The following is a 27351-nucleotide window of genomic DNA, read 5'->3' as shown; positions in this document are numbered from 1 at the left end:
ACAGCACTGAAATTTTCAAAAGGCACCTAACACATCATCCACAATACACAGGGTACTTCAAAAGGTTCATGGAAAATGGAATTAGAAGATAGGTTCATTTTGGTGAAACAAAAATACTGTTTAAATCCATGCATAGCATTTTGCATAATATGAACTTTTTGGGAATCTTATATGTGTGGATTTCCAATGTTCTGCATCAAAATAAGCTTATCTTTTCATCCCGTGGTCCTGCACTTTCCAAAGTGCCCTCGGAGGCTGATTTTTTCCCAGTGACTTCACTAACAGTGCCCTAAGAAAGCACTGTCAGTCTGGAGTAGAACACTTTCCTCAACATTGAAGCAAAATAGAAACATTACTGACCCAAATGGATAAAACCTGATCTCCACGCAAATAAAAAGCTATATATCTCACTGTGTGCTTCCTGATATACACATGAAATTAGTTGCAAATGTGTAACCACCAGCCTTCTGACCTTGCATTCTACCCATGGGCACAGCTGCTACAGCTGCAGAAGAGTGGACAGTGCCGAGGGCGGACCAAGGTGAAGACGAGAATCCACCCCACTGGGAAAGGACCCATGAAGGTCGGAGGTGAGAATTAACATTCATCGGCTGCTTGCACAACCCCAAAGCCACAACCACATTTGTTGGGCACCGGATTTCCATTTTATATTTTATGTCACTCATTCCTCACCAGGAGAATCCTTTGAGGCAGGCTTCAGAAAACTGAAGCTCAGGTTAAGCAGGTGCTTGTCTCAGGTCACCTAGGAAAGGGTAAGGTCTGAACCTAGTGCTGCTTCAAGTCTGAAATCTGCACCCTTCCACCTTAAAAAAATGTTGAAAGCTAAAGAACTGCAGCCTCTTCCTTCAGCAAAACGTATGCTATGTACACTGGATTTTTATTTTATCTTTTTGGTCTTTTTAGTTCTCAGTACCATGAATGAAAATACCTAGAAACCCAATTCAAATGAGATATGCATTACTAAGACCAGATTGACCAACCTGCCATGTGTAATTGAACTATTTTTAACGGAATTGGGACTAATTATGGAGGAGAGAGCTTGATCTACTATTGTTTTCACTTCTGCTCATTATGCTTTTGTGAACTCCCTCCCAAAAGTTCATACCAGAGTTCCTCCCTTATGCCAGGGCCCATTTGGTGTAAAGCGGCCCGGCGACAATGTCCCAGCATTCCGTGGTAAGCAGCAGGAGTGTGGAGACCGTGTTCTCACCTGGCTAATGAAATGTTCCTTCTTCACATGCCTTGAAATGTACCTGATGGAATCCGCGGTCTTTTCCAAGAAGGCAACCAGAACTTTCTCTCCATCGCTAATCTCCTTCTGCTTCTTTTTGTGTAGGACTCGCCCTCTCACTGCGGGTTTGCTCTCCTCTTTAGCAGGGAAGGAGTAGCGATCCACCTGGTTCTGCATGCAAAGCAATTTAGGAAGCTTTTGCAGAAATAAGCTCTTCACCCAGGGCGCCATGGGGTGGTAGGTGGACGAGGATCGGTGGTGGACGTTGATCACAAAAACAGTCACGATAATGGACAGGGTCACAAAAATCATAATGAAAAGCAGGTACTCGCCAATGAGGGGGATGACCTTCGATGAAGACGGGATGATTTCCTCAATGACTAAAAGGAAGACCGTCAGCGAGACCAAAACTGATGTGGACAGAGAGAGTTTCTCCCCTTCATCAGAAGGCAAATAGAAGACAAGGACCGTTAGGAAGGACAGTCCGAGGCAGGGGATTATCAGAAAGAGGGTATAAAACAAGGGCAGGCGTCTCAGGACAAAGGAGTAGGTGATGAAAGGGTAGGAATACAGACCGGCCTTTCTGTTTCCCTTCATGCCCTTGGCGTTCAGTATCTCCCATTCTCCGTTATCAAAGAAGTCCTTCCTGTCCACCTGTTCATCGATCAGAATGAGGTCCACCATGGTGCCGTCGTAGGTCCAGGACCCGAACTTCATGGAGCAGTTCTGCCGGTCAAAGGGGAAAAAGGTGACATCCATGGTGCAGGAACTTTTGTAGCTGGCGGGCGGGGTCCACACGACGGTCCCGTTAGCGTTCACGATGACCTTGGTCATGAGGGAGCCTTCAAAACGCCCATCAGCGCTGTGAGGAAAAAACAATTGCCCTGAGCTGCTGAGCTGAGTCCCGACTGGCTTTGGGTTTCTGCCCACCACCATACTCTCCCTATTTTATTATTTCCACCTACGATGTCAAAGAAGATTTTAACAGAAATCATAATTACATTTTGCATAAAGTTGCACATTTCTCACCATTGTTTTGCCCACACGATGCTTATATGACTGATACAGTTTTTTTCTGCGGTACTTACTTTTCAAAGAGAACTATGTCAGGAAGCCAGAGAGATTCTGATGGAACTTTAATGGAGTGGATTCCACCATATTCCTCAGGATTCCAGCGTAACTTGTGGTCTGTCCATTCCTGCATGAAATTAGCATATGACAATTTTATTCTGAACATTCAGTGGATTTACTAAGCTGTCTTGTTAAGAGAGAGAAATTCCTCCAGGTTAGACCTTGTGACCCTACCTGGGGCCTTCACAGTACAACTTGAGCCAGCCTGACCTGTAATCCACCCAGGCTTACACACCTGCCTGTTGGGGATTTCCAAAATGGCTCTATTTACCTCACAATGAAGAAGTAGAGCAAAAAACGCCATGGATGAATGATCTGTCTTTTCAGTCTATTTCCTCCTGAGAACCAAAGAACAAGCAAGATAGATCTAATCCAGTTTACCCAAGGAGGGTTGGTGCAGTGGTATTTTAGCCTCAGGATAGTGGGTAGAAATGGTTCTGAAACTCTCCCACGAGTCTTGGACAAACAGCCACCCAGGATGGTAATGTGGAGCATCCAGTATCTGCTGCCTCGTCTCGATGACATTAGAATTTTATCCAGTGAAAAAGATATATGCTAAGAGCTCCCATCCAAATTCTAATCTGAATTTATGTTGTCAGCTCCCAATTAGTTTTAAATTATATTACTAGTATTGTTAGCTTCCAGATACATACACATTGTTCTTCATGAGGATGGAATTATTCGGCAAATTTTATAGGGGCTGATGGATCCAGATTAATAAGCCTGATCAGCAACTGATTAGATTATGAAGGTGGAGAGGATGATGTATGGATGACCCAGTTATGGTAGAAACGATTTTGGATCCAGAATCTTATGAAATCTTTTATCCCACTCTCCCTGAGTGATGACGTAGGACAATGTTGGGTGGTATTTCGGAAAGTTGGAAGTGGGCGTCTCCCCTGAGGTTTCCAGAGCTCAGAGACATCAGCTGTGTCACTAAAAAGCCAGAAATCAGCAGATGGCTGGTTTCCCTGGAGGAAAAAAATCTGGAACTGTGTATGATGCCCGAAGAAGGATGGCACTACACACCCCAGATGAGACATTGTCTGTCTCAGCCAGTGTTTGTGAGACTTAAGCCTTGGAAAACAAATGCTAAAAGACAGGAGCCTTCCAACAGCTTGAATCTAAGCATAAAAAGATTGCATGGTTGTTTATGGAAAATCAGTCTGAGGAAGGCTGACAATCTAAGAGCCAATCTAATAAAGTATTGAGCACATTTTCCAGTCTCGTGGGCTCCTCTGTTGCCCATTTTGGAAAGCAAATACAATTTCCTCCCTGTGAAGACCATGTCTCCTGCTAAGGAGACTCTTACTATCATCAGCTAAGACTAAGTTTCAGAAGTGTTGGAGACAACATAGCATTTTGTGTTGGTTTCACTTCCTCTTCATTCACTTTTGAGTAGTTTGCTTGCAATGGCAATACCCTCTTTTGTGCACAGATCATGCAGTTACAGAGTCACTGCCCCCATTAAGAAGCCAGAACAGGGGCCAGCGCTGTGGCATAGTGGGTAAAGCCACCGCCTATGGTGCTGGCTTCCCACATGGGCGCCAGTTCAAGTTCCGGCTGCTCTGCTTCTGATCCAGCTCCCTGCTAATGCACTTGGGAAAGCAGTGGAAGATGGCCCAAGTCCGTGGGCCCCTGCACCATGTGGAAGACCCAGAAGAAGCTCCTGGCCCCTGGTTCCTGGCTTCGGATTGGCTGTTACAGCCATTTGGGAGAGTGAATCAGCAGATGGAAGATCTCTATCTTTCTCTCTTTATGTGTATAACTCTGCCTTTCAAATAAAAAATAAATAAGTCTTAAAAAAATAATAGAAGCCAGGAGCCAGCACTCTGGCACAGCAGATGCCCTGGCCTGAAGCGCCGGCGTCCCATATGGGCGCCGGTTCTAGTCCCGGCTGCTCCTCTTCTGATCCAGCTCTCTGCTATGACCTGGAATAGCAGTAGAAGATGGCCCAAGTCTTTGGGCCCCTGCACCTGTGTGGGAGACCTAGAAGAAGCTCCTGGCTCCTGGCTTTGGAGTGGTGCAGCTCTGGCCATTGTGGTCTTCTGGGGAGTAAACCAGCAGATGGAAGATCGCTCTCTCTCTGTCTCTACCTCTCTCTGTAACTGTCTTTCAAATAAATAAAATTTTTTTTTTTAAAGTCAGAACAACTTTGTTGCCTACAAAATTTTCCTCATGGTGCCCCCTTGTAATTGGCCCCTTTCACGTCTCCTACTCTTGGCAAACACTGATTTATTTTCTGTTCCTATAACATTGCCTTTCCCAGAACGCCACATGAATGAAATCATAAGGTGGTGCAGTATTTGCTCTTGACATAACTTACTTAGCAACATATCTGGATTCTTCCACGTTGTCTGATCATTCATTTTTTTTTATAGGCAGAGTGGACAGTGAGAGAGAGAGAGACAGAGAGAAAGGTCTTCCTTTGCCGTTGGTTCACCCTCCAATGGCCGCCACAGCCGGCACGCTGCGGCCGGCGCACCGCGCTGATCCGATGGCAGGAGCCAGGTGCTTTTCCTGGTCTCCCATGGGGTGCAGGGCCCAAGCACTTGGGCCATCCTCCACTGCACTCCCTGGCCACAGCAGAGAGCTGGCCTGGAAGAGGGGCAACCGGGACAGAATCTGGCACCCCGTCTGGGACTAGAATCCGGTGTGCCGGCGCCACTAGGTGGAGGATTATCCTATTGAGCTGCGGTGTCAGCCAATCATTCACCTTTATCAGTGAGTATATTCCATTGTCTGAAGGTACCACAATTTACATGTCTATTCACTTGTTAGGCTATTTGAATTCTTTCAAGTTTGGTGTAGAGTTTTTTTTGGGGGGAGGGGGGAGATGTGAAATGAATTCTAATTCTCTTAAGTAGCAGTGGGGTGGCTGGGTCATACCAGCATAGCTGATACATGTTTAACTTTGTAGAAAACTGCCTGACTGAATCATTTGGCAACATGTGAGAGTTCTAGTTGTTTGTGTTTTCTCCAACACTTAGTATTCTCACTTTTTTTATTTTAACTACCTGATAACAGATATGAAATAGATTTCATTACAGCCTTTAAAATGCATTTTCCTAATGATTATTCATGCATCTTTTTATTTGACATTCGTGTGTATCTTTTTTTAAAAGGGTTTATTTATTTACTTGAAAGGCAGGGTTAGAAAGAGAGAGAGAGAGAGAGAGACTCTTTTATCCGATGGCTCACTCCCCAGATTGCCTCAATGAACAGATATGCACCAATCTGAAGCCAGGAGCTTCTTCCAAGTCTCCCACATGGGGGCAGGGGCCCAAGGACCTGGGCCATCTTCAGCTGCCTTCCCAGGCCATAGCAGAGAGCTGGATCAGAAGTGGAGCAGCCAGGACCCAAACCAGTGCCCCAACTGGACACCGGCACTGTAGGCGGCGGCCCCACCCACCGCTCCACAGCACTGGCCCCCATATATATCTTAGTGTCAGTTAAATCCCTGGCATATTTTTCAGTCAGGCTGTTTACTTTCTTTTTACTTTCTTAGAGTTCTTTATACAATCTGGATACAAGCCCTTTGTCAAAGATTCAAGTTATAAATATTTCTCCTTGACATGTCTGTTTTTATAAATTCCCTTAACAGCATCGTTCACAAATTCCAACAGTTCATTTTATCAATTTTATCTTTTTAAAGATTTTTAAACATTTATTTGAAGGGCAGAGTGACGGGGCGGGGGGACAGAGAGAAAGAGAGAGAGAGAGAGAGAGAGAGAGGGAGAGAGAGAGAGAGAGATCTTCCATCTGCAGATTCACTCCCCGATGGCTTCAAGGGCTGCAGCTGGCCCAGGTTGAGGCTGGGAGCCTAGAACTCCATCCGGCTCTCCTTTTTCTGCCTAGGAAAGCAGCTGGATGGGAACTGGGGCAGCTGGGACTTGAATCTGCAGCTTGATGTGGGATGCCAGGGTTGCAAGCAGCAGCTTAACCTGCTATGCCACAATACTGGCTACTTCTGGTTTTATGGAATGCGTCCTTAGAAATCTTTGCCTATCCTGCAGTCACAATAATTTCTTCACATATCTTATTCTAGAAATTTTTAAATTTGAATTTTACTTTTATTAGGCTAAGATCCATTTTAAATTAATTTTTTATGAAGGTGCAAGTATGGATTAAAGTACTTTTTTTTTTTTTATATGGGTGTCCAACTGTTCCAGCACCTTTTGGAGAAAATACTGGACATTTTCCATTGAGCTGCTCTTGCACATTCTTCAAAGATGAGTTAACCACACTTGTGTGGTGATCCACTTCTGGCCTCTGCTCTGTTCCATTTGTCTATGTGTGTAGGTCTTTCCAATACCACACCATGTTGATCGGCATAGCTGTATGGCTTATTTTGAAATCCAGTAATTTGAGTCCTCCAATTATGTTCTGCTTTTTCAAAACTCTTCTGCTTATTCTGGTTCCTTTGCATTTCCAGACTTTTTTTTTTTTTCCAAAAATTGTTTATTCATTTACTTAAAGGCGGGATGGGGGGACAAGGCAGGAAAGAGAGAGACACAGAGAAAGAGAGAGAACTTCCATCCGCTGCTTTACTCCCCAAATGCCCACAACAGCCAGGGCTCAGACGGGCCAAAGCCAGGAGCCAGGCACTCCCCCCAGGTCTCCCACGCGGGGCACAGGCACACAAGTACTTGAGCCATTGTCTGCTGCCTCCCGGAATGCACTTCAGGGGGAAGCTGGTTGGGAAGCAGAGCTGGAGCTCCGACCCTCAGACTCCAGCATGGGATGTAAACATCCCAAGTGGCATCTCAACCATTGCACCAAACGCCCACCCCTATAAACGTGTTGCTCTCTGCAAAAAACAAACAAAATACAACCCACTAAGATTCTAATTGTGACCAACTGAAACATATAGATCAGTTTGGGGAGAGCCCATATCATAATGTTCAATCTTCTGACCCAGGAATATCCTTTATGTCTGCTTTTATTTAGATCTTTGATTTTCTTTTGTCAGTGCTTTGTACTTTTTCAGCTTATAAATCAATACATTTTTACATCCATGCCTAGGGGCCTGGCGTTGTGGCAGAGAGGGTAAAGCTGTTGCCTGTGACACTGGAATCCCATATGGGCATGGTTTGAGTTCCAGCTGTTCCACTTCCAATCCAGCTCCCTGGGAGGAGCAGTGGAAGATGGCCCAAGTGCTTGGGCCCCTGCACCCATGTGGGAGATCCAGAGGAAGCTCCTGGCTCTTCATTTTGGCCTGGAGTGAAACAGCAGATGGAAGATATTTCTCTATCTCTCTGTAACTCTGACTTTCAAATAAATAAATTTTATATTTATAAATTTTATTTATTTATTTGAAAGGCAGAGATAGAGGCAGAGAGAGGTCTCCCATCCTCTGGTTTATGCCCCAGATGGCTGCAATGGCAGGAGCTGAGCTGATTCGAAGCGGGGAGCCAGGAACCTCCTCCAGGTCTCTCACATGGGTTCAGGGGCCCAAGGACTTGGGCCATCTTCTACTGCTTTCCCAGACCACAGCAGAGAGCTGGATCAGAAGTGGAGCAGCCGGGACTCGAACCAGCGTCCATATGGGATGCTGGCACTGCAGGTGGCAGCTTCACCTGCTACGCCACAGCACTGGCCCCAATAAATACCTCTTAATAAATAAATAAACCTAAGTAGTTCGTGTATATTTGTGGGTCTGCTGTGAATAGTCCATAATGTCTTAAAATTTCTAATTGCTCATTCCTAGTATGTAAATGTCCAATTAACTTTTTTTTTCCAGTTAACTTTTATACATTGAACTTGTATCCTGTGACCTTGCTTAGCCCCTTTCGTTTTTGGAGCTTCTTTGGCAGATTTCCCACATAGATAATCATGTCTTCTGCAAACAGAGAGTTTTGTTCCTTCCTTTCCAATCTGTTATTGTTTCTGTTGCCTTAATTCACGGGCTAGGATCTCCATTATGATATTAACTAGCAATAATGAGAGTAGATATTCTTGCTTTGTTCCTGATCATTTAGTTATTCATCATTAACTATCATGTTAGATGTTGATTTTTTGGTAAATTTCCCTTATTAGATTAGGGAAGATTCCTACTATACTTCATTTGCTGATTTTTTTTTTTCAAATCATGAGTGGAAGCTGCATTTTGTCAAAACTTCTCAGCATCTATTGAGCTTCTCTTTAGCCTTGTAATATTATTTTTCTTCTTTATCATATGACTTTTCGTCTCTGGTCATTTAACATCATGAATTACATTGATCGATTTTTTAAATATTGAACCAGCCTGATATTCCTGGCTAGTCAACATTTGGTTACATTGTATTCTAGTTACATATATTTTTCTTTTTATATTATGCACATAATATATATGTTACAGCATATAGTAACATATTTTATTTAGTTTATATTATTTATAATTATATATATTTTATTTAAATCATACTTTATTTGATATTGTACTTTTTCTGTAAGAAAACTTTTGCATAAATGTGCAAAAATTTCTTGTCCCTGCCTCATGAAATAAGAGAAGGCATTGGACAAGGAAAGTTTTGTCCGAATGATTTTCTCGATCGTGTTTGATTTCAAACCAAAATAGGATTGAGGCTTCCTTGGAAAATGACGAGGGTGAAGAGTGATTTACTCCTTTATGTTTTTGCTGCTGCTCTCTCTCTTTGTGTTGTCACTTATTGGAAAGGGAAAGAGAGGGGTCAACGCTGTGGCATAGGAGGTAAAGCCACCGCCTGCAGTGCCGGATCCCATAAGGGTGCCAGTTCAAGTCCTGGCTGCTCCACTTCTGATCCAGCTCTCTGCTGTGGCCTGGGAAAGCAGGAGAAGATGGCCCAAGTCCTTGGGCCCCTGCACCCACGGGGGAGACCTGGAAGAAGCTCCTGGCTCCGGATCGGTGCAGCTCCAGCCATTGCAGCCAATTAGGGAGTGAACCAGTGGATGGAAGACCTCTCTCTCTCTCTCTCTCTCCCCTCTGTGTAACTCTGACTTACAAATAAATAAATAAATCTTAAAAAAAAAAAGAAAGAAAAGGAAGGAGAGAGCAAGCGAGAGCACTGGTCAACTCCCCAACTGCCCACAACAGCTGGGACTTGGAAGTCGGGAGTGAAGGACTCCACTCCGGGATCCAGGCACTTGAGCCATCACCTGCTGCCTCTCGGGATGCAACTTAGCAGGCTGCTGGAATGCAGAACGGGGTCAGGACTCACAATCAAGCACTCTGATATCGGATGTAGGTGTCCTGACCTGTGTCCTAACTCCAGGCCAAACACCTGCCCCATGTGGAATGCTTATTACTCCAGATTAGTGTCTACATAACTACTTAAATGAATTTGCTGAACACTTTAAAGACATTGTTTTTGTTGTTACCGATATTCTCTGTTACTTACTTCCAGAGAAGGACCTGAATGAGGTTGAAGTCAACCCAGAGACTCCCAGCGAGAGGAGCAGGCACTGGAATATTGCTCTGGCTCCTGGAGGAAACCTCATATAAAGCCAAGGCTGTCCCCGGGCTTTTCATATTGTCAAAGGCACTCAGTCCTCTGTCTGCTGGTGCCAGGATGGGTTGGGTCTCCTGTCACTTGCAAGCAGAAGGTTCTTGGCTGACCCTGCGAGGAAGCTGATAGCCAGCAGGCAACAGGCTACAGGTGCACAGCCCAGAGTACCAGAGGCAGGTACTGGGGCAGGTGGGCTGCAGCTGTGCCCCACACTCCGGGCCCACTTTTGAAAGGAACGTAGTGAGTTCTGTGCTCAAGTCCAGCCTCCATTTGCAGCAGGAGTGTTGCTGGAGATGCAATCGCCTGCTGTTCTGATCCGAGTTCGTGCATGCCACACAGTGCAAGGCTTGGGCTGGCACCAAGCACAGTGCTGGTCCCTGCTGGCCTGTAGTCCAAGCCTGGAATGAATGGATGGACAGGGAGTGCATTTGCAGTCTCGGGGAGGAGATAGAAAGATCTGGATGGGATGCAGGATGCGTTTCTGATTTGTAAAGAAAGAGGAGCTCGGCGGGACTTGGGGTCCACACTGACTTTGGTGTACCCCAAAGAGAGAGCACCTTGAGTTCGAGTCCAGAGCCTTGAGTTCTGCACCTTAATTGCCCCTGCCTAGTTGCGCAACTTAGACAAGGTAGGTCACTGACTGCAGCATCTACACTGCCCCGCGGGCTGGGGAGAGGCATTCCTCACAACCACATATGGCTCTACGGCCAGAGCCAGGGACTCAGGGAGGCACCCTGGGACGTGCCAGGGCAGAGGGGCTCGCCTGGCCCAAGAAGGGGATTCCCGGGCACCAGCATGGCCGTGGTACACACCAGGGGATGGGTGCGCATGGGCCAGTTAGCAGCATCCTGCAGAGGGTTCCAAGCTCAAATGCTCTGTCTCCTTCCCTAAGGAGCTGGGAGATTTTCTGGTCACTTCACTGTTCTCTCTGCCGACCTCTGGAGATTCACGGGCTGTCTCTCCCTTCTTAGAGGAAGAGATTAGAAAGGATGCCTTGCATTTGCACGGTGCGAGCCAGCCCGGCTCTCAGCCCTTCACAAACAGGGGCTCCGCGCTGCAGCCTTGCCTCGGGGTCAGCCGGGCTTCTGCAGTCACAGGAGCGCATAGGAGATGAGCGAGCCAAAAAGCAAAGTTCATCCATCACTGGGAAAATGTCCCAAGCCTAGGTTTCTTCATTTGGAAAAGTACAATTTTAAATCCATCTCAAATATAGATCCCCTTAAAATGGTCTTTTCTTGCATATATTACCTGAGCTATCCCTCGGAAATGTCTAGCTATTATGGTGATCCAGAAACAAATTTTAAACCAAAGTCTTAAGGCTTTTTTCTTTACTATAAATAAATTCCTTGAGTTATTCCTGCTTTAATTCTAAGACCAGGGCAGAATAAGGAACAGCCATTCCTCACTATTGCCTTGATTCACAGCCTCTCAGAATACCTCTGAGATGTGATTACAGTAGAGGTGAATTCTATGAGGCCGGCGCTGTGGTGCGGTGGGTTGAGCTGGTGCCAGCGTCCCCTACGGGCACTGGTTCAAATCCCGCTGCTCCACTTCTAATCCAGCTCCCTGCTAATGCGCCTGGGAAAAGCAGTGGAAGATGACCCAAGTGCTTGGGCTCCTGCACCCACATAAGAGACCTAGAAGAAGCTCCTGGCTCCTGACTTCTGCCTGGCCCAGCCTTGGTGGTTGCAGCCATTTGAAGAGTGAACCAGTAGATGGAAAATCTCTCTCTCTCTTTCTGTAACTCGAAAGAAAGAAAGAAAGAAAGAAAGAAAGAAAGAAAGAAAGAAAGAAAGAAAAGAAAGAGCTAAGCTATGCAGTTAAGAAAACAAAAGAAACCCTAAAAGCCAAATTAAAACAGCAACATGACATATTATACATTTCATATAACCCCTAAATCCGTGAGTCACTAAGGCCAAGAAATGTGATTTGTTGTTAAGGCTAAAAGCCTACAAAGGTGGTAAGAGGCCGTGGCATGTACTAAGCCTCTCACGTTCGTATGTATTATCTTACTGGATCTCCCAATGCTACGGTGAGCTGGGTGTTGACTGTATGAAGAGACTGAGGGTCGGAGAGGTGAAACGATTTGTCCACGTTTATACCATAGGCCTCTGACCCCTACCCACTTCTTCTCCCAGGATCCACTTGAGTAAGGAGTCCACACTTGGGCTCCTTTGCCAAGGCCACAGTCAGGCTGTGGAGGACGAGGGAAAGCAAGATGGTGAGTGAAGTCAGAGACACACCCATGGGCCTGGAAGCGCCAGTCCAGGTGGGGGACAATGGGTTTTTGGGGAGATCACCCATAACTTTTTATTCCTACTCCCCTTAGCAGTCTCTTCCTCCTCCTTCTCCTTCTCCTTCTTCTTAAAGATTTATTTATCTATTTGAAAGGCTACGGGGGGGGGGGAGAGGGAGAGGGAGAGGGAGCGGGAGAGGGAGAGGGGGGAGGGGGGGAGAGAGAGAGAGATCGAGAGAGAGATCTACCTTCTGCTGGTTCACTCTCCAAGTGGCTGCGACAGCCTGGGCTGAGCCAGGATGAAGCCAGGAGCCAGGAGCTTCTTCTGGGGCCTCCCACGTGGACCATCTTCTGCTGCTTTTCCTAGGCCTGGACTGGAAGTGGAGCAGCAGGGACATGAACCCATGCCCATAGAGGATGGCGGCCTCGCAGGTGGCGGCTTTTCCTGCTGCACCATGACGCCGTGCCCCACAGCAGTCTTCAGTTCTACTGAAAGGGCAGCTGCCCTGTGAGGCCTCCATCGTGTTTGCTGAACCTCTCGTTGCTCTGGAAGTGTGTTCAGCAGCTGGATGAGCAGCACGGGGAAGACAGGGGCCTTGGCAGGCGCTGCAGCAGCTGTTATCTGCCGAGGGGCTGGGACAGCTGAGCGGACTGTGAGTCTGTTGCAGCAAAGCCAGGGCCATTCAGAGTTGCCTGTCATGTGTTATTTTAATTGTAAATATTTATGGTGCCCGGTACATGTGCTCATTCAGTACATGTGCTCATTCAGCGTGCAGGTCAGTTAGCACTTCTGGCTCCTTAAATTGTTTAACCGAGCAGGCATTGTGGTGCAGTGGTTAAGCCCCCGATTGTGATGCCAGCATCCCACATGGCAGCACCAGTTCATGTCTCAGCTGCTCCCCTTCTTCCTTCCTTCCTTCCTTCCTTCCTTCCTTCCTTCCTTCCTTCCTTCCTTCCTTCTTTCCTCTCTCTCTCTCTCTTTCTTTGTTTCAAGATTTATTTATTTTATTTGAAAGTCAGAGTTACAGAGAGAAAGAGAAAGACACACAGAGAAGAGAGAGAGAGAGAGAATCTTCCATTTGCTGGTTCACTCCCCCAGATGGCTGTAATAACCAGTGCTGGGCCAAGGCAAAGCCAGGAGCCAAGAGCTTCTTCCAGGTCTCCCATGTGGGTAGCAGGGCCCCAAGCACTTGGGCCATCTTCTGCTGCTTTTCCCAGGCCATTAGCAAGGAGCTGAATTGAAAGTGGAGCAGCCTGCCTGTGATGCTGGCATCCCAGAAAAAAAAAGAAAGGCGGAGTAGCCGGGACAAGAACTGGTACCATATGGGAGGCCAGCTTTGCAAGGCAGCAGCTTAACCCACTACACCACAGAGCCAGCCCCCAGGCTGCTCCATTTCTCTCCAGCTCCTTGCTGATGAACCTGGGAAGGCAGTGGAGGATGATCCAAGTGCCTGGGCCCCTACCTCCTATGTGGGAGATCAAACGGAGTTCCTGGATCCTGGCTTCAGTCTGGCCTAGCCCTGGCTATTGGGGCCGTTTGGGAAATGAACCAGCAGGTGGTTCATTGTCTTTGCCTCTGTTTCTCTCCGTCTCTCTAGCTCTCCCCCTCTTGTCATTCTGCTTTCAAATAAACAACAAATAAAAGAATTTGATGAACACTTAATAGCTGCCCACATTGATGGGTGCCATCAATATTTAGTGTTCTTATTGCCTCCTTGGCATCCTTGCTCAATAGCCCAGCTCAGCACCTTAGCTCAGTGCCAGAGCGAGGTGGGCTCTCAGTCGATGCTCACTGGGTGAGTGATTATTCATACAGTGATGCCTAGGCAAAGGGGCAAACACTTGTGTCATTTTAGAAAGGCCAGGCTCGTGCTCCGTTTCCTTGCCAGCAATGCGATGCTCCCAACCTTGAATCTGACGGCGTGGAGTCAGGGCTAGGGCGCTGAGCCCTTTCTCGTGTCAGTTTAATAATAAATTTATGGTTTATAGGGTTTTGATTACGCTGTAGAAGTACAAAGGAGAAGGACAAACGAGTTTGCCAAATAAAATCGATAACATTAAAAATAGCCCCGTGTCGACTTTCTCTGGGTGTCAACTAGACATGTGATTTTTAAAGGCCCTTGGTTGCGAAGATTGAAGAGGTATGTCTAACTATATCGGAGGAGTACTATGGAAATAGAGGGTGGAAAATGGCGTGAAATACCAGCATTTCTGCCTCCTGGGCTGCCATGGAACATGCTTTTATTCCGAAAATGGCTGTCATTGGCGGAGTGATCTGAAGCCAGGAGCCAGGCGCCTCCCCAGGGTTTCCCTCATGGGCTCAGGGGTCCAGGCACTTGGGCCGTCTTCCACTGCTTTCCCAGGCCATAGCAGAGAGCAGCGGGGACTTGAACCGGCACCCATATGGGATGCAGGCGCCACAGTTGGAGGCTCAACCCACAGTGCTGGCCCCTCCCTTGTGGGATTTCTATTTGCTCTGTGAGACTGAAGTAACCATCTCCCCTCCTCAAGGTTTTTAGACCTTCTTCCAGCAGACCCCATTGTCATTCTCGTGTCAGCACAAGACCTTATAGACACATTCTTTACGGTGTTTATTGTCTGTTTAAGACATTTTTTACAATTTTAAAAAAGATTTATTTATCTGTTCATTTGAAAGGCAGAGTTACAGAGAGAAAGGGAGAATCAGAGAGAGAGAGAGAGTCAGAGAGAGAGAAAGAGATTTTCCATCCACTGATTCACTTCCCAAATGGCTACAACAGTCAGGGATGGGCCAGGATGAAGCAAGGAGCCAGGAGCTTCATCCGAGTCCCCCACGTGGGTGCAGGGGCCCAAGCACTCTGGCCATCCTCTGCTGCTTTCCCAGGTGCATTAGCAGGGAGCTGGATTGGAAGTGGAGCAGCCAGGACTCGAGACAGCGCCCATACGGGATGCCGTCGCCACGGGCAGCGGCTTACCTGCTGCACCACAGCGCCGGTGCCACGTGTTTATTGTCTTACATAATTATTTCCTACGAAACTAACAGCACTCCTTCTCCGTGAAGAAGCGCTCACTAGATCCTGCTGCATGCACGGAAGATGGAGTGAATCCCAGCTTCCTCCTCCCCGCAGCGTCTGGTCTGGAATAGACCAACTCCCTGAGCCAGCCAGCCGGAGTTCAAGGAATCCAGGACTCAGCGGAGCGGGCAGGACACAGACGACCCCAGGACGGCACCGCTAGGCGCACAGGCGCCTGCTGTCGGCTCCCTCCTGTCTGAGGCTGGCCAGCCGTCTCTCTCTGGCAGTCAGATGTCCCTCAGCCGTGTGTCCGCTTGGTCCCTTCAATCCTCCACGCCTCGGTTCCCGCATCTGCGAGGTGGGCGTGATAAGAGGCCCCCACCTCAGCAAGCGGCTGTGAGCGTTAGGAGAGACGATTCTCATGACACACTGGGTGTGCGCCTGGCATTTAGTGAGTGCTAAATAAGTCTCAGGCATCATTATCAGCTGCTCTGGGTCAGAGATGTGTGGGAAACACCAGTGATAAGTTTTTCTAAGCATCCGTTTTATCTTGTGTTTCCCTTCCTTTTATTTTCATCCTTTATCTTTCTTGTACCCTTTTAGCTTTAAAAATAAAAAAAAAAATTTTTAATAAAAAAAAAAACAAGTATAATGGAGACATCATGGGGAGCTCAAATGCCTCCTGTTCCAGGCAGCCTTCCCTGCTTGCCATCCACCCCACAAAGTTTGCCTTTCCCATTTGCTGCCACAGTATGCTATGGCACAGCTCTGAATACTGATGTCCGCCGCAGGCCCCGTCTGTGAGTGGCCATGGCTTTGACAAGGCTCAGCAGAGCGTGTGGCTCTGTTCCTCCTATGTTGACTCCTGCTGTGGTTTCTGTCCCTCAGGTCCGACCCTCTTGGGGTTGACATAACTCCTCCTCTCTGAAATCACAAGAAAAGCCAGGGATCAGGGCTAGCACTGTGGCGCAGTAGCTTAAGCTGCTACCTGTGGTGCCAGCATCCCATATGGGTGTGGATTCGAGTCCTGGCTGCCCCGCTTCCAATCCAGCTCCCTGCTAACACACCTGAGAAAGCAGAGGAAGATGGCCCAAGTGCTTGGGCCCCTGCAACCCTGTGGGAGACCCAGATGAAGCTCCTGGCTCCTGGCTTCCGCCTGGCCCAGCCTTGGTTGATATGGCCATCTCCAGAGTACAGAAATAAATGGAAGAGTGCTCTCTCACTTTTTCTCTCTCTCTCTGTAATTCTGCCTTCAAATAAATGAATAAATCTTAAAAAAAAAATATCCAGGGACCTTTATGTGAGAACTGAGTCAGAACAGTGTGCTTGCAGTGGAGGGGTGGGGGGTGGGAAGAAGATACAGTGGGTTGGGTTTATTTTATTGTTGTTAGCTTCCTAAGACCAAGAGTGGATTCTTGGAACCAGCACCATGGCACAAGGGTTAAGCCATGGCCTGCGGTGCTGGCGTCCCATATGAGTGCCGGTTCAAGTCCCAGCTGCTCCACTTCTGATCCAGCTCCCTGCTAATGCTCTTGGGAAAGCAGGAGGAAGATGGAACAGCCTGGTTCCGTTCCTAGCTCCATCCTCAATTCCAGCTTCCAGCAGCTCAAGAAGTTGAGTCCCACAGGGCCAGCACTGTGACATAGTGGATAAAGCCACTGCCTGCAGTACTGGCATCCCGATGGGTGCCGGTTTGAGTCCCAGCTGCTCCACTTCCAATCCAGCTCTCTGCTATGGCCTGGGAAAGCAGGAGAAGATGGCCTAAGTCCTTGGGCCCCTGCACTCGCGTGGGAGACCCGGAAGAAGCTCCTGGCTCCTGGCTTCAGACCAGCTCAGCTCCAGCCCTTGCAGCCATCTGGGGAGTGAACCAGCAGATGGAAGACCTGTTTCTCTGCCTCTCCTTCTCTCTGTGTGTAACTCTGACTTTCAAATAAATAAATAAATAAATCTTTAAAAAAAGAAGAAGAAGGAAAAGTTGGGCCCCTGCCATTCATGTGGATGACCAAGATTGAATTCCTGGTTCCAGCTGCAGCCTGGCCCAGTCTCAGCCATTGTGAGCATTTGGGGAGTGAACCAGCAGATGGGCCCTCTCTCCTCCCCCTCCCCTCCCCCTCTTTTCCCCCTCCCCTCCTCTTCCTCCTCCTCCTCCTTCTTCTCTCTCTCTCTTTCTCTGTCTCAAATTTTTAAAAAGCTCATGGAAAACGAGTGTTCTGAAATAGTATGCATGGACTTCAGAATTGTTTGCACCACGATACACTTATCTCTTAATTCCACTTCCCAGGAACTTTTACAGGGACCCTCCTCCCTCTACGACCAGGAGCTCCCAGGCCTGCTTTCCAGCACTCACAGAAGCAAATCAGACGACAGATCCTTCGCGGCGTTCCCACACACCTCCCTGAGGAACAGGATAAGCTTCCTAACACAATTATGTTCAGAAACGGTCTTTCTGGATAGGAAAGAATTTAAATGACTGAGTTGACAGATAAGATCCTTGGGTTGAAATGTACCTGTTTGAGCCACACGTTCGTTGTCATCAGTTGATTCTTTTCATCCTAAGAAAATGACAGTTAAAAGGACATTGTGGTCAAAGTTAGAGGAAGTTTTGTATCTGGGGGTTTGTCTGAGTCTTACCTTTTGACGGGCAAAGGATTCTCAGCTTCGGAACAGTTACAAAGCATGCCATCCTAAATATCATGCACAGTTTGCTCGAAATAAAAATGCAAACAAGTAGCCGTTCATGGTGGCAAGGGTTATATGAAGTAAATTTATATAATATTGCATAACCCAGAAGACCCTTCAAGGGTGCAAATACTTGTCTCAAGAGATACCTGTGTTAACTAAATTGATGACTGGCTATGCAGGATTTTCTGGAAGAAATTCGAGGGCATTAGGCCATCGAGGGGTGTGTGTGTGTGTGCACTCGCATTTGTGTGGACAAGGGACTGGGCGTTGTGGGAGGGTTACACTGGAGTTTTAGGGGTTTGCAGCAGGATGATTTTGCTGTAAACTAATTTGTTCACTAATTTCCGCCCCAAGAAAACCATCATGGCAGAAATACCAGCCCAACAGGAAAATTAGCAGAGCGCATTCAAGGCGTGAGTGAGTTCAGAAGGGGCAGTGGGATCGCCCAGGGAGAACAGGAATGGCCCTTGCTCCAGGCACTGTCAGCAGCAGCCTGCCTCACCCTGGCACGGCCAGAGGAGTTCTGACCACAGAATCCGCCCTGGGCTCCACACGCCCTGCACCCAACCCTGCAGGGGACAAGGGTCCCAGCAGCCTCGTCCACCCTCGCCAGAAGGTCCTCTGCTCACAGCTCCTTGCTGCAATGGAGCCTCTTGTTTTTCCCTCCATCTTCTCCCTGGCTTCTCGGGCAGAATTTTCTCTCACAGTAAATTATTTTTCAAATGGAAATGCCAGACACAGGGGAAAGAAAAAATCACCCCGGGCTCACCAGCGGGATAAGGAAGCATGTTCTCTTTAGCAGGGTGCCAGGATCACTCACCACGTCCACCAGCTGGGATATTTTCAAGCCGAAATGTACTTTTATGGTGTCGTTGGAATGCAGTACCGGGCGAACCCATTTCTGGTATCCTTGGAATAAATGCCTGAGTAGGGCGTCTTCGTTTTCAGCCATTGAACTGAATCCTGCAGTGGCTGCAAGGATCGCCAGGGAGCTGAATTAATGGCTGGCCAAAATCTTCACGTATCACTAGCAGCCTAATTCAGCAAAGGCGGCTTTGAGCGGATGAGGGTTCTCTTGCGCCTCGCCAGCCCCGCGTATGCTCAGCTCAAAATAGAATCTGTATCTCACCCACAGCCTTACTCTCTCACTGCAGGCTTCCCGTCGCGGAGTCGACGCCTGGATCCCAAAGGATCCTCACGTTCTCTAGCCACTCCCTTCCCCTCTACCTCGGGTCTCATCTGCAGTGCCCACAGGCTCTGCCCACCTCTGTTTCTTGAATTCCTTCTTCTGTTCTGTCATGGTTTGTTGTGTCGGAAAGACGGAGCGTCCATCTGCTGCTTCACTCCCCAAATACCTGCAATAGCTGTGGTCAACCCTGGCCGAAACCAGAACCTGGTAACCCAATCCGGGTCTCCTACATGGGTGGCAAGAACCCAGCTAATGGAGCCGTCACCACCACCTTCCAGAAAGCTGGAGCTAGGCGTGAAGGCAGGGATCAAATCCAGGTACTCCAATTTTTGAGGCAGGTGCTTTAACCACTAGGCCAATTGCCCACCCCAGGTGCTCATTTCAAATGCAAGGAGTCTTCAAAAAGTTCGTGGGAAATGTGTATTATGAAAAAGCTAGGCATGGATTTCAAAATTTTTCTGCAGCAAAATGTTTATATTTTAATTTCATTTTTCCACAGCTATTTAAAATACCCATGTGTGTTGAATGAGTGAACCAGTGAAGGGAAAGTGGGGCCATTTTTCGTACATTCAGTCCATTTTCCCTGTGCACCTGTTTCAAGCCCTTGCTATTCTCCTGCCTGCCTCCTGGGGAAATGATCCCTTACCATGCCCTTCCTTGCTCAGCAACCAGGTTCTAACCCTTCTCAGCCCCCAAAAGCTCAAGAGCCCAAGGAACACCCTCACTGCCGGCTTTCAGCCTCAAGTTCAGGGCAAGGTTTGGGAACGCAGCCTATAGATGATATTTTTTTTCTTTCCAGTGTTGTGCTACCTAATTTAAAACAGGGAAACTCATTCTATTTTAGTGTAGCCCTCTTGTAGCCTCAAGCAACTCACTCTACACCATATGCTTTACCAGATAAAATGTGTTTTTTTCTCACTGAGAGACGTATGAGGGGGCTTCAAAACATTTGTGTGTGTGTGGGGGGTCCACATCCCATTTTGGAGGACCTGGGTTCTATCCCTGGCTTTGCTTCTGGTCCAGCCTCCTGCTGCTGCAGACCCTCGGAGCATTTTGAAGCATTCGATGGGCATTGTCCTCTAGGTCTGCCCAATCAAGATCCAGAGATTCTTACTAAGAAAAAATGTAAAGTAGCCTCTTCCCCTCCCCCTCCCCAGCCATATGCCGTCTCCATCAGCTTCACCAAGGTAGCAGTGATGAGAGACTCAAGCCGGCACCGAGGCTCACTAGGCTAATCCTCCGCCTTGCAGCGCCGGCACACCGGGTTCTAGTCCCGGTTGGGACGCCGGATTGTGTCCCAGTTGCTCCTCTTCCCCCAGCTCTCTGCTGTAGCCAGGGAAGGCAGTGGAGGATGGCCCAAGTCCTTGGGCCCTGCACCCATGGGAGACCAGGAGAAGCACCTGACTCCTGCCATCGGATCAGCGCAGTGCGCCGGCCGCGGCGGCCATTGGAGGGTGAACCAACAGCAAAGGAAGACCTTTCTCTCTGTCTTTCTCTCTCACTGTCCACTCTGCCTGTCCAAAAAAAAAAAAAAAAAAAAATGCAGCCATTCACAGACCCTCAGGGAAGGGGGCGGGGCCGAGGTGGGTGGGGTTCCCGCCTGCCGCGCCCCTTCCTTTTCCTGGAGAAATCTGCAGTGCCCTGTCGCTCCCGCTGCATTTCCAGCAGAGGGCGCTGAAAAGCAGGTGCCCTGGATGGCTGGGGTGGGGGGGTGGGGGGTGGGCAGCGGGTTGTTCAGGGTCCTGCATCCTTCCCAGAAAGGGGAGGGAGGAGGGGGCTGACAGAAGTGCGGGGGGGGGGGGGCGGAGGGGTCGCCCGTGCCTGGGCCCTCTCCTCCCACCCCAGCCCTAGCTGAGCGCAGTGCTCTGAGTCTGCTTCCGCCACCTCCTGCCTCACAGGTCCCTTTGCTCATACCTGAGGGGTCTGCTGTATTTTGTTTTATTTTTAATTATTTATTTGAAAAGCAGAGAGACAGAGGGACAGACAGAAGTCTCCCAGTGGGCAGGTTCACTCCCCCAAATGGCGGCAACAACCAGGAGACAGCAACTCCATCCGAGCCTCCCAGTTAGGTGGCAGGGACCCAATCCCTTGAGCCAGTCCTGCTGCCTCTCAGTGCACACCCCCGGGAAGCCGGATCAGAAGTGGAGACAGACTCAACACAGGCTCCCTGATCCGGCATAGCTGATAAACAGCATCCTAGCTCCCAATGCCTGCCCTGTCTGTCCACGCCCCTGGTTTCCCCTTCACTAAGTTGGGTCTTTGCTCCAACGCCACCTCTTGGAAGAGCTCATACAAGCTATTTTCAAAATGCTCATGAAAAAGCATATTATTTTAAAAAAAAAAAAAACTGTACCTGGATTTAAAAATTATTTTTACACCAAAATAAACTGATCGTTCAATTCCATTTTCCCACAAACTTTCTGAGGTATGCTGGGAACAGCTGAGTTAACATCCACTTGAGGAGCAGTGCTGGCTTTTGGCTTTTGGTCTTGGCTTTTGGTCTGCTGAGCAGTGCAAGTATCTAGAGTCCTAGGGTCAGAGCAGAACCGCTCAGGGAAGAGGGAAGCGAAGAGGACTCTGCTGGCCACCCTCCCTGGTGGCCTCCCCTTGCACCAGACAGCCCTTCCTCCACAGGAGAAATACTGTTTGAAAGGCACTTGCCAGCTTTCTCCTGCAGTGACAAACACCATGGACTGAATGGTTTATAATGGAAGAGGATGGAGTTGGAGATGAAGGGGCCGGCCTCTGGTGAGGGCCCACTGGCTGCTTCGTACATGGCAAAGGGGAAAAGAGGGGCCCAATTCCCAGGCGTAGGGACCCCACCTCCCAATACCACTGCAGTGGGGCCCGTGTTCAGTCCCCGGCAGCTCTCTCGCTCAGATCCTGCCTGTGCCCTGCCCCACAGCCAGTCTCCCTCGTTCCTTGGCCACACCTGCTGATTTTATTCAGCCAGTTGCCTGGCGGGGGTGGCCTGTGACGCACTTGTGAGGCACAAGTGGGAGCCCTGGGGCAGGGTGTACAGGAAAGATAATGAAAGAGGATGGACTTGTTCTGGGGTACTCCCTCCCTCCTTCCTGGAACCAGGGCACGATGTCCAGATATTTCCCACCCCGATGCACCCGTTACTGCCCAGGTTCAAGCATCGCATGAGCCTGATAAAAGAGACAGACAGGAGACCCCTGTCAGCACTCAACTGCCTGCCTGCCGATTCCTTGGTGTGTGAGGACAATCACGGCCCCTTAGGCACTGCGTTGGGCGCAGTCCTGACTGTGAGAGCACCAGCTTGTCAGCTGCCAACGGTGCCAACGCGCCGGATTCCTCAAGAGCCCTTGTGCCCAAGCTAAGCCCAATTTGGCACAAATCACTTAACACAGCACCTCAACAGTGGATGGAGACACTCCTAGGAGGCTGAGAACAAATGGATTATGTCTGAACAGACATGCATGCCCACGCGTAAGCACACAGGTGCCTTAGTTCAGACAACTCTGAGTCATGGGAGCTCCGACAGACTTCCTGCAGAAGAGCAGGGAGTGTGCCCGTGACCTTCCTGGCACTTGATTGGAATGAAGTTGGGGGTGAGGAGGTCTGAATTATGACCTTGACATCCCCAGCAGTGCCATCGCACAGGTGGCATGTAGAAGGGAAAAGGGTGTACTGTGACTCTGGTCATCCATGTCAGAAGCGGGACTTCTTGTCATCGGTATCCAGGAAGGAAAAGCACACACCTGTCCCAGCTGTGTCGCCGGGAACCACACGCTAAAACCCTGCCTCCCAGGATTGGAGGCAGGGGTCTGTAAGGAGGCACAGAGGAACGGCCGTATGGGGTGCAGCAAGAAGACAGTTCCTGGCAGGCTACGGCAGGAGCCGCCACCAGAAGCTGACAGTGCCAGGGCCTTGAGTCCAGCCCCCAGATCTGTGAGCAGCCACACGTCTGTGGTTCAAGGCCCTGGCTGAGGTGCTCTCAGTCTCAGCAGCCGGAGTGCACTAACGTTTTGAGAGAAGCAGACCTCTCCAGAGAAAGAGCCGAAAGTTCCCAGGAGATGCGCGCTATGAAGAAATGATGCATAGATGTGCAAGTTTTGGGTTTTTTTTTTTACAACTTTCTTTTTTTAATTTTTGGGGCCGGCACTGTGGCGCATCACATAAAGCTGCTGGCTGCAGTGCCAGCACTCCATGTGGGCACCAGTTTGAGTCCGGCTGCTCCACCTCCCATCCAGCTCTCTGCTGTGGCCTGGGAAAGCAGTAGAAGATGGCCCAAGTGCTTGGGCCCTGCACCAGCATGGGAGACCTGGAAGAAGACCTGGCTCCTGGTTTCGGATCAGCACAGCTCTAGCCGTTGTGGCCATTTAGGGAGTGAACCAGTAGGTCCAGTGGATAGAGGACCTTTCTGTCTCTCCCTCTCTCTCTGTCTGTAACTTTACCTCTCAAATAAACACATAAAATCTTTAAAAAATAAAGCAAAAATCACTCTAGTGCCTCAGACAATGTGAATCTGAAACCACACAGCAAACAGCACTAGACTGGTCTCAGGGAGGTGCTTGGCACATCTGTCCCCTTTGCTGCAGCGACATCCGGCCCCGAGGGCTTTGTCCAGGGACCCTGTTCCTGGGCACTGCCCTGCGGGTGCTTTCCTTGGAGGCAGACATCCAGTGCTTCCCAGTGACAGCGGGCACCTGCCTCTGGTTTGACCACAGTCTCCCCCCTTCCCTTAGTGTGAGTCCTGCACACGCACAAACACAATGCTCACGTGCACAGGCACACGGCGTCCTCAGAGGATGTTTGCAGCCTCTTTGAGCTTTTCACCTGTCTTAGGTGGGGAAGAAATGTTGCTCCCCCGAAACCCTGCCCGTCTACCTCCCCTCCCCTCCCCTCCCCTTTCCTCTCCTCTCCTTCTTATCCCTGCAGAATCTGTTCCCGGTTTCTTTGCCGAACAGTTGCCTTTGGGGCCACACAGGCAGCTCCACAGGCAGAGGAAGAACCAGGGGCCGTGCAGGGAGCTGCCACCCAGGGCCGTGTATTTCCTGCTCCTGGAGCCAGACTGTGAAAGTTCTCCAAGGGAGCGCGTTGCTCTGGGCTCAGAATGCACCATCTCTTGCCAAACCCATCACGTATCAGAGCAAGAATCCAACAAATATTCCCCTGGCCCCAGGAGGCACTAGACTCGGAGACCTGCGTGTGATCTGGTTCTGACTTCAGGCTGCGTGATCCGCACTAAAACCCGCTGTCTCCCCGGTAAAAAGAGGGAGGGGTCGCTGCTGAGGCCACCAGCGGCGCATGCGTCCTGGGCCCTCAGGACTTTTTTGTGTCCACGAGACAGCCAAGCAATGTGGCCCGAGATAGTTCCTGCTGCAAAGATGCAAAAAGGAGCCCGGGCTGATGGTGCAGCTGATGAGCTGAGTGACCGCTCCATGGTAAGGGAGAGGGCGCCCCGCTGTTAGGGGGACTCGCAGCAGGCAGGTTAGGGCTCCGCATGAGGTGCCCTGCCCGGGGCCAGTGCGAGACGGGGAAGTTGTCCTTTGGAATCCAGGACATGACCTTTTGGTCTCATTGTTCCTTCACTGAGGCTCTCTGATAACTTCTGCTGCCTCCCTGCCCGCCCCTCCCCCCAACATCAACACCCGCACTCTGCAGGGACTTGAGATCCACACCCCAAACACTGAATAAACAACTGATAGATAGCAGTAGGAGGTGAAAGTCTGGGCTTTTTATGGTGTTGTCAAACAGAATAGCTCTTTGTTGTTGTTGTTGTTGTTGTTATTTATCATCAGCCAGGAGATTAAAGAAATAATTGAAGAATCTTAAGCTTCAGCAAGCATGATTAGGAGATGCATATTTTTGTATATTATGGTTTTTGTTTTCAATTAACACCCGGTTCAAAAAAAAATTCTTACCACAAATACGGAAGCCCTTGCTGTTAACACCCGGAGTTAGCCCTTGGAGGGAAATCAGATAATAAATATTTCATGGATTCTTGCCGGGCAAGAGCATATTGAATTAACTCTGGCTTATTCCCTTGCACACCCCCACATCGTCGGATCATTCCTGGGACACAGCAGACGCCCAATACATATACAGCATGAATTAGACAAATGTCATCTGGAAATGAGGGTGGTAGGAAGGTGAGGAGACACACCTCCTGCTCTCTGGGAGCAGAGCAGACCAAGTGTGTGAGAGAGGGAGGCACAGAGGCACCAGAGTTCAGGGAACGGGCCACCCCTTGTCACTTGACAAAAGTTGTTCTGAGTAATTTACACACAACTTGCTAAGGCTGAAGAATCTCAGGCAACTAGAAGTATGCATGCTATGGGAGATGTAGTATAGCGTGTTAGATTCAGGACCCATGTGTGAGAGATGTAGGCAGGCCAGGGTACGGCCCAATCTCCAGCAGCCTCCATGATGGAGTGTAAGTGCTGGGCTCATGTCAACCCGCACTCCTTCCTGTTATAGCAGGAAAGGGGCTGGGCCACCGCTGAGCCCACGGCATTTGTGAGGTCTGTAGAGCAAAGAGTAGTGAGAACCGATTCTTTCCAAACAGATAGAATGCCCCGGTAAGTTCAGGCAGGAAAGTGTCGGAATCAGGTACGTTAATCTTGGGTGAAGACACAGGTTTTTCCACTGGAAAATTGCAGTCATACAATGTGGCAAAAATACAATGTGAAAATATAAATGCAAAAAGTACACGGCTCTCACCATCCGGCTCCTGGCTTTAGGTGATTTCTGGTTCAGTGAGAAGAGCTTTCTGTTTCCAAGTTACGTAAAAAAGGAGCAGATTCCAGACCCCAGAGAACTAGCAGGAGCAAATCACCAGCATCACTGAACCTTCTCACCCAGTTTCCTTCCTCTTTCCTTTTCTCCTTTTACTTGTTCTCTTTCTCTACCAAAAGTTCCTCTCTTTTGGTTAGATAACAGTCACGCGAAACACTCACCTGTGCATAGACATTATATATATGTGTGTCTGTGTGTATGAATATATATATACATTCATTGTGATATACCAAAATACCAAACTTAACCCCTGTGCACAAAATTATTGAAACACAGGCCTACAGGCCACATTGGATGAAATTAAATAACCACACTCAGGTATCACCGTCACTAGTGGTTGTGACATACAAGTGTGGATATAGGAAAGTTATGTACGAAGCAGTCAAGCCATCCACTCTCCGACATCCCGTGCATTCAATGACATTTTCCCATCTGACATCTTCCTGCCAAGCTCCTAAGGACTCAAAAGGGTAGCACAATAAATGACAAAAACAGAAACATGGAATGTGTAGACACGGCTCCTTGGGCACTGTGCGAATTTCCCAGCCTCACTCGATTTAGCCACACTTTGCAGCTTCATCTTAACGCTGTCTGCGAATCACATTCTCCAGTTCTAACGCTGTCCGCCGCATACTGCTGCCTCCTCTGCTCACACAGTTCTACCACTGCCGTTTTACTCTCTTGGAGCTTGAGCTTACCCGAGGTAGGGGTGCCGAGGACAGCCAACACCAGTACAACACCCGTGAGCACCATGGCATCCAGGCGAGAAGGACTGGGCACTCCTTTTGAACAACAGATCATTTCCACCGGAACAAGAGGCTCTGAAAAGCAACCGCAGCAGCTCCGCGTCTGGCTTGGTGTACGACCCCGGGGGACGCAGGACGCGGGGCTCTCAGAGCTCCTGGCTTCAGCGCGGGCTCTGCAAGTGTTCGCACAGATTCCCCAGGGCAGCTGGCAGACTGCACGTCCGCCCCGAGCCTCTGGGTCCTAACTCCTGGCTTTCCATAGGAGATGAAGCCGGATGTCTTCTCAGTGCCCTGCAGTGTCTTTCAGGTTTGAGAACTTGGGAAGGGGGCAAGAGGGGCAGTGGGACGGTTGTATTTAACGACACCCACCAGAGAAATGAGCCGCAAGTTTCTCACACATTTATTCTCCCTTTTCATTTTGCACCTGCAGCTTCAGAATAATGAGCTTGCTCTTGCCTGCCTCACCTGACATCTACAGTTTCTCTGCTGCTCCCAGCACCTCTGGGACCCTCCCCACTCCCCCAGCCCGAGCACACTTCCACAGGAGAGGCTGGGGCGGGAGTGCCACCTTATTCTGCTTCACTTGGGACACTTGGGGAACAGGTGACCAGATTTCAACCAGGTCAGTGAGGTCCACACCCATGGGCCCTGAAAAATTAAATGCAAAGGTGATGCAAGGCCTACTGTAGACGGAGGGTTAGAGACAGGGGTGGGTGACAGCCGGGAGAAACCCGGAACACGGAGCACACACCGGGTACATGTGGGTCGGAGTGAGTCCGGTTAAAAAAAATTTCTCGATGACATCTCATTAAACCTCCAGTGGGAGCCACCAGCAATTCTCAGACCCCCAAGCAGTGCCCAAGATGGAAGTATCCTGTAACAGGATGAGTC

General features: G+C 49.1%; 1 protein-coding gene across 1 annotated transcript in view; it reads right to left on the bottom strand.

The window, feature by feature from the left end:
- The window catches only part of CHRNB3 (cholinergic receptor nicotinic beta 3 subunit), a 28705-nt gene extending 2065 nt beyond the window's left edge, over window positions 1-26640 (bottom strand). The window contains exons 1-5 of the mRNA XM_070068626.2: window positions 26413-26640; window positions 18581-18732; window positions 17586-17630; window positions 2341-2450; window positions 1232-2114 (exon numbers count right to left, since the gene is read on the bottom strand). Of these exons, the coding sequence (XP_069924727.2) occupies window positions 1232-2114; window positions 2341-2450; window positions 17586-17630; window positions 18581-18732; window positions 26413-26515 (1293 nt within the window). The 5' untranslated portion in view covers window positions 26516-26640. The remainder of the gene's footprint in view (window positions 1-1231; window positions 2115-2340; window positions 2451-17585; window positions 17631-18580; window positions 18733-26412) is intronic.
- Between the last annotated feature and the right edge of the window lie 711 nt (window positions 26641-27351).

The sequence above is a fragment of the Oryctolagus cuniculus genome, chromosome 2 (assembly GCF_051225735.1).
Source record: "Oryctolagus cuniculus isolate XC-2025 breed Fujian yellow rabbit chromosome 2, ASM5122573v1, whole genome shotgun sequence".
Classification (NCBI taxonomy): Eukaryota; Metazoa; Chordata; class Mammalia; order Lagomorpha; family Leporidae; genus Oryctolagus; species Oryctolagus cuniculus.
The sequence above is the reverse complement of the archived record's forward strand: the minus strand, read 5'-3'. Positions and strand labels throughout refer to the sequence as shown.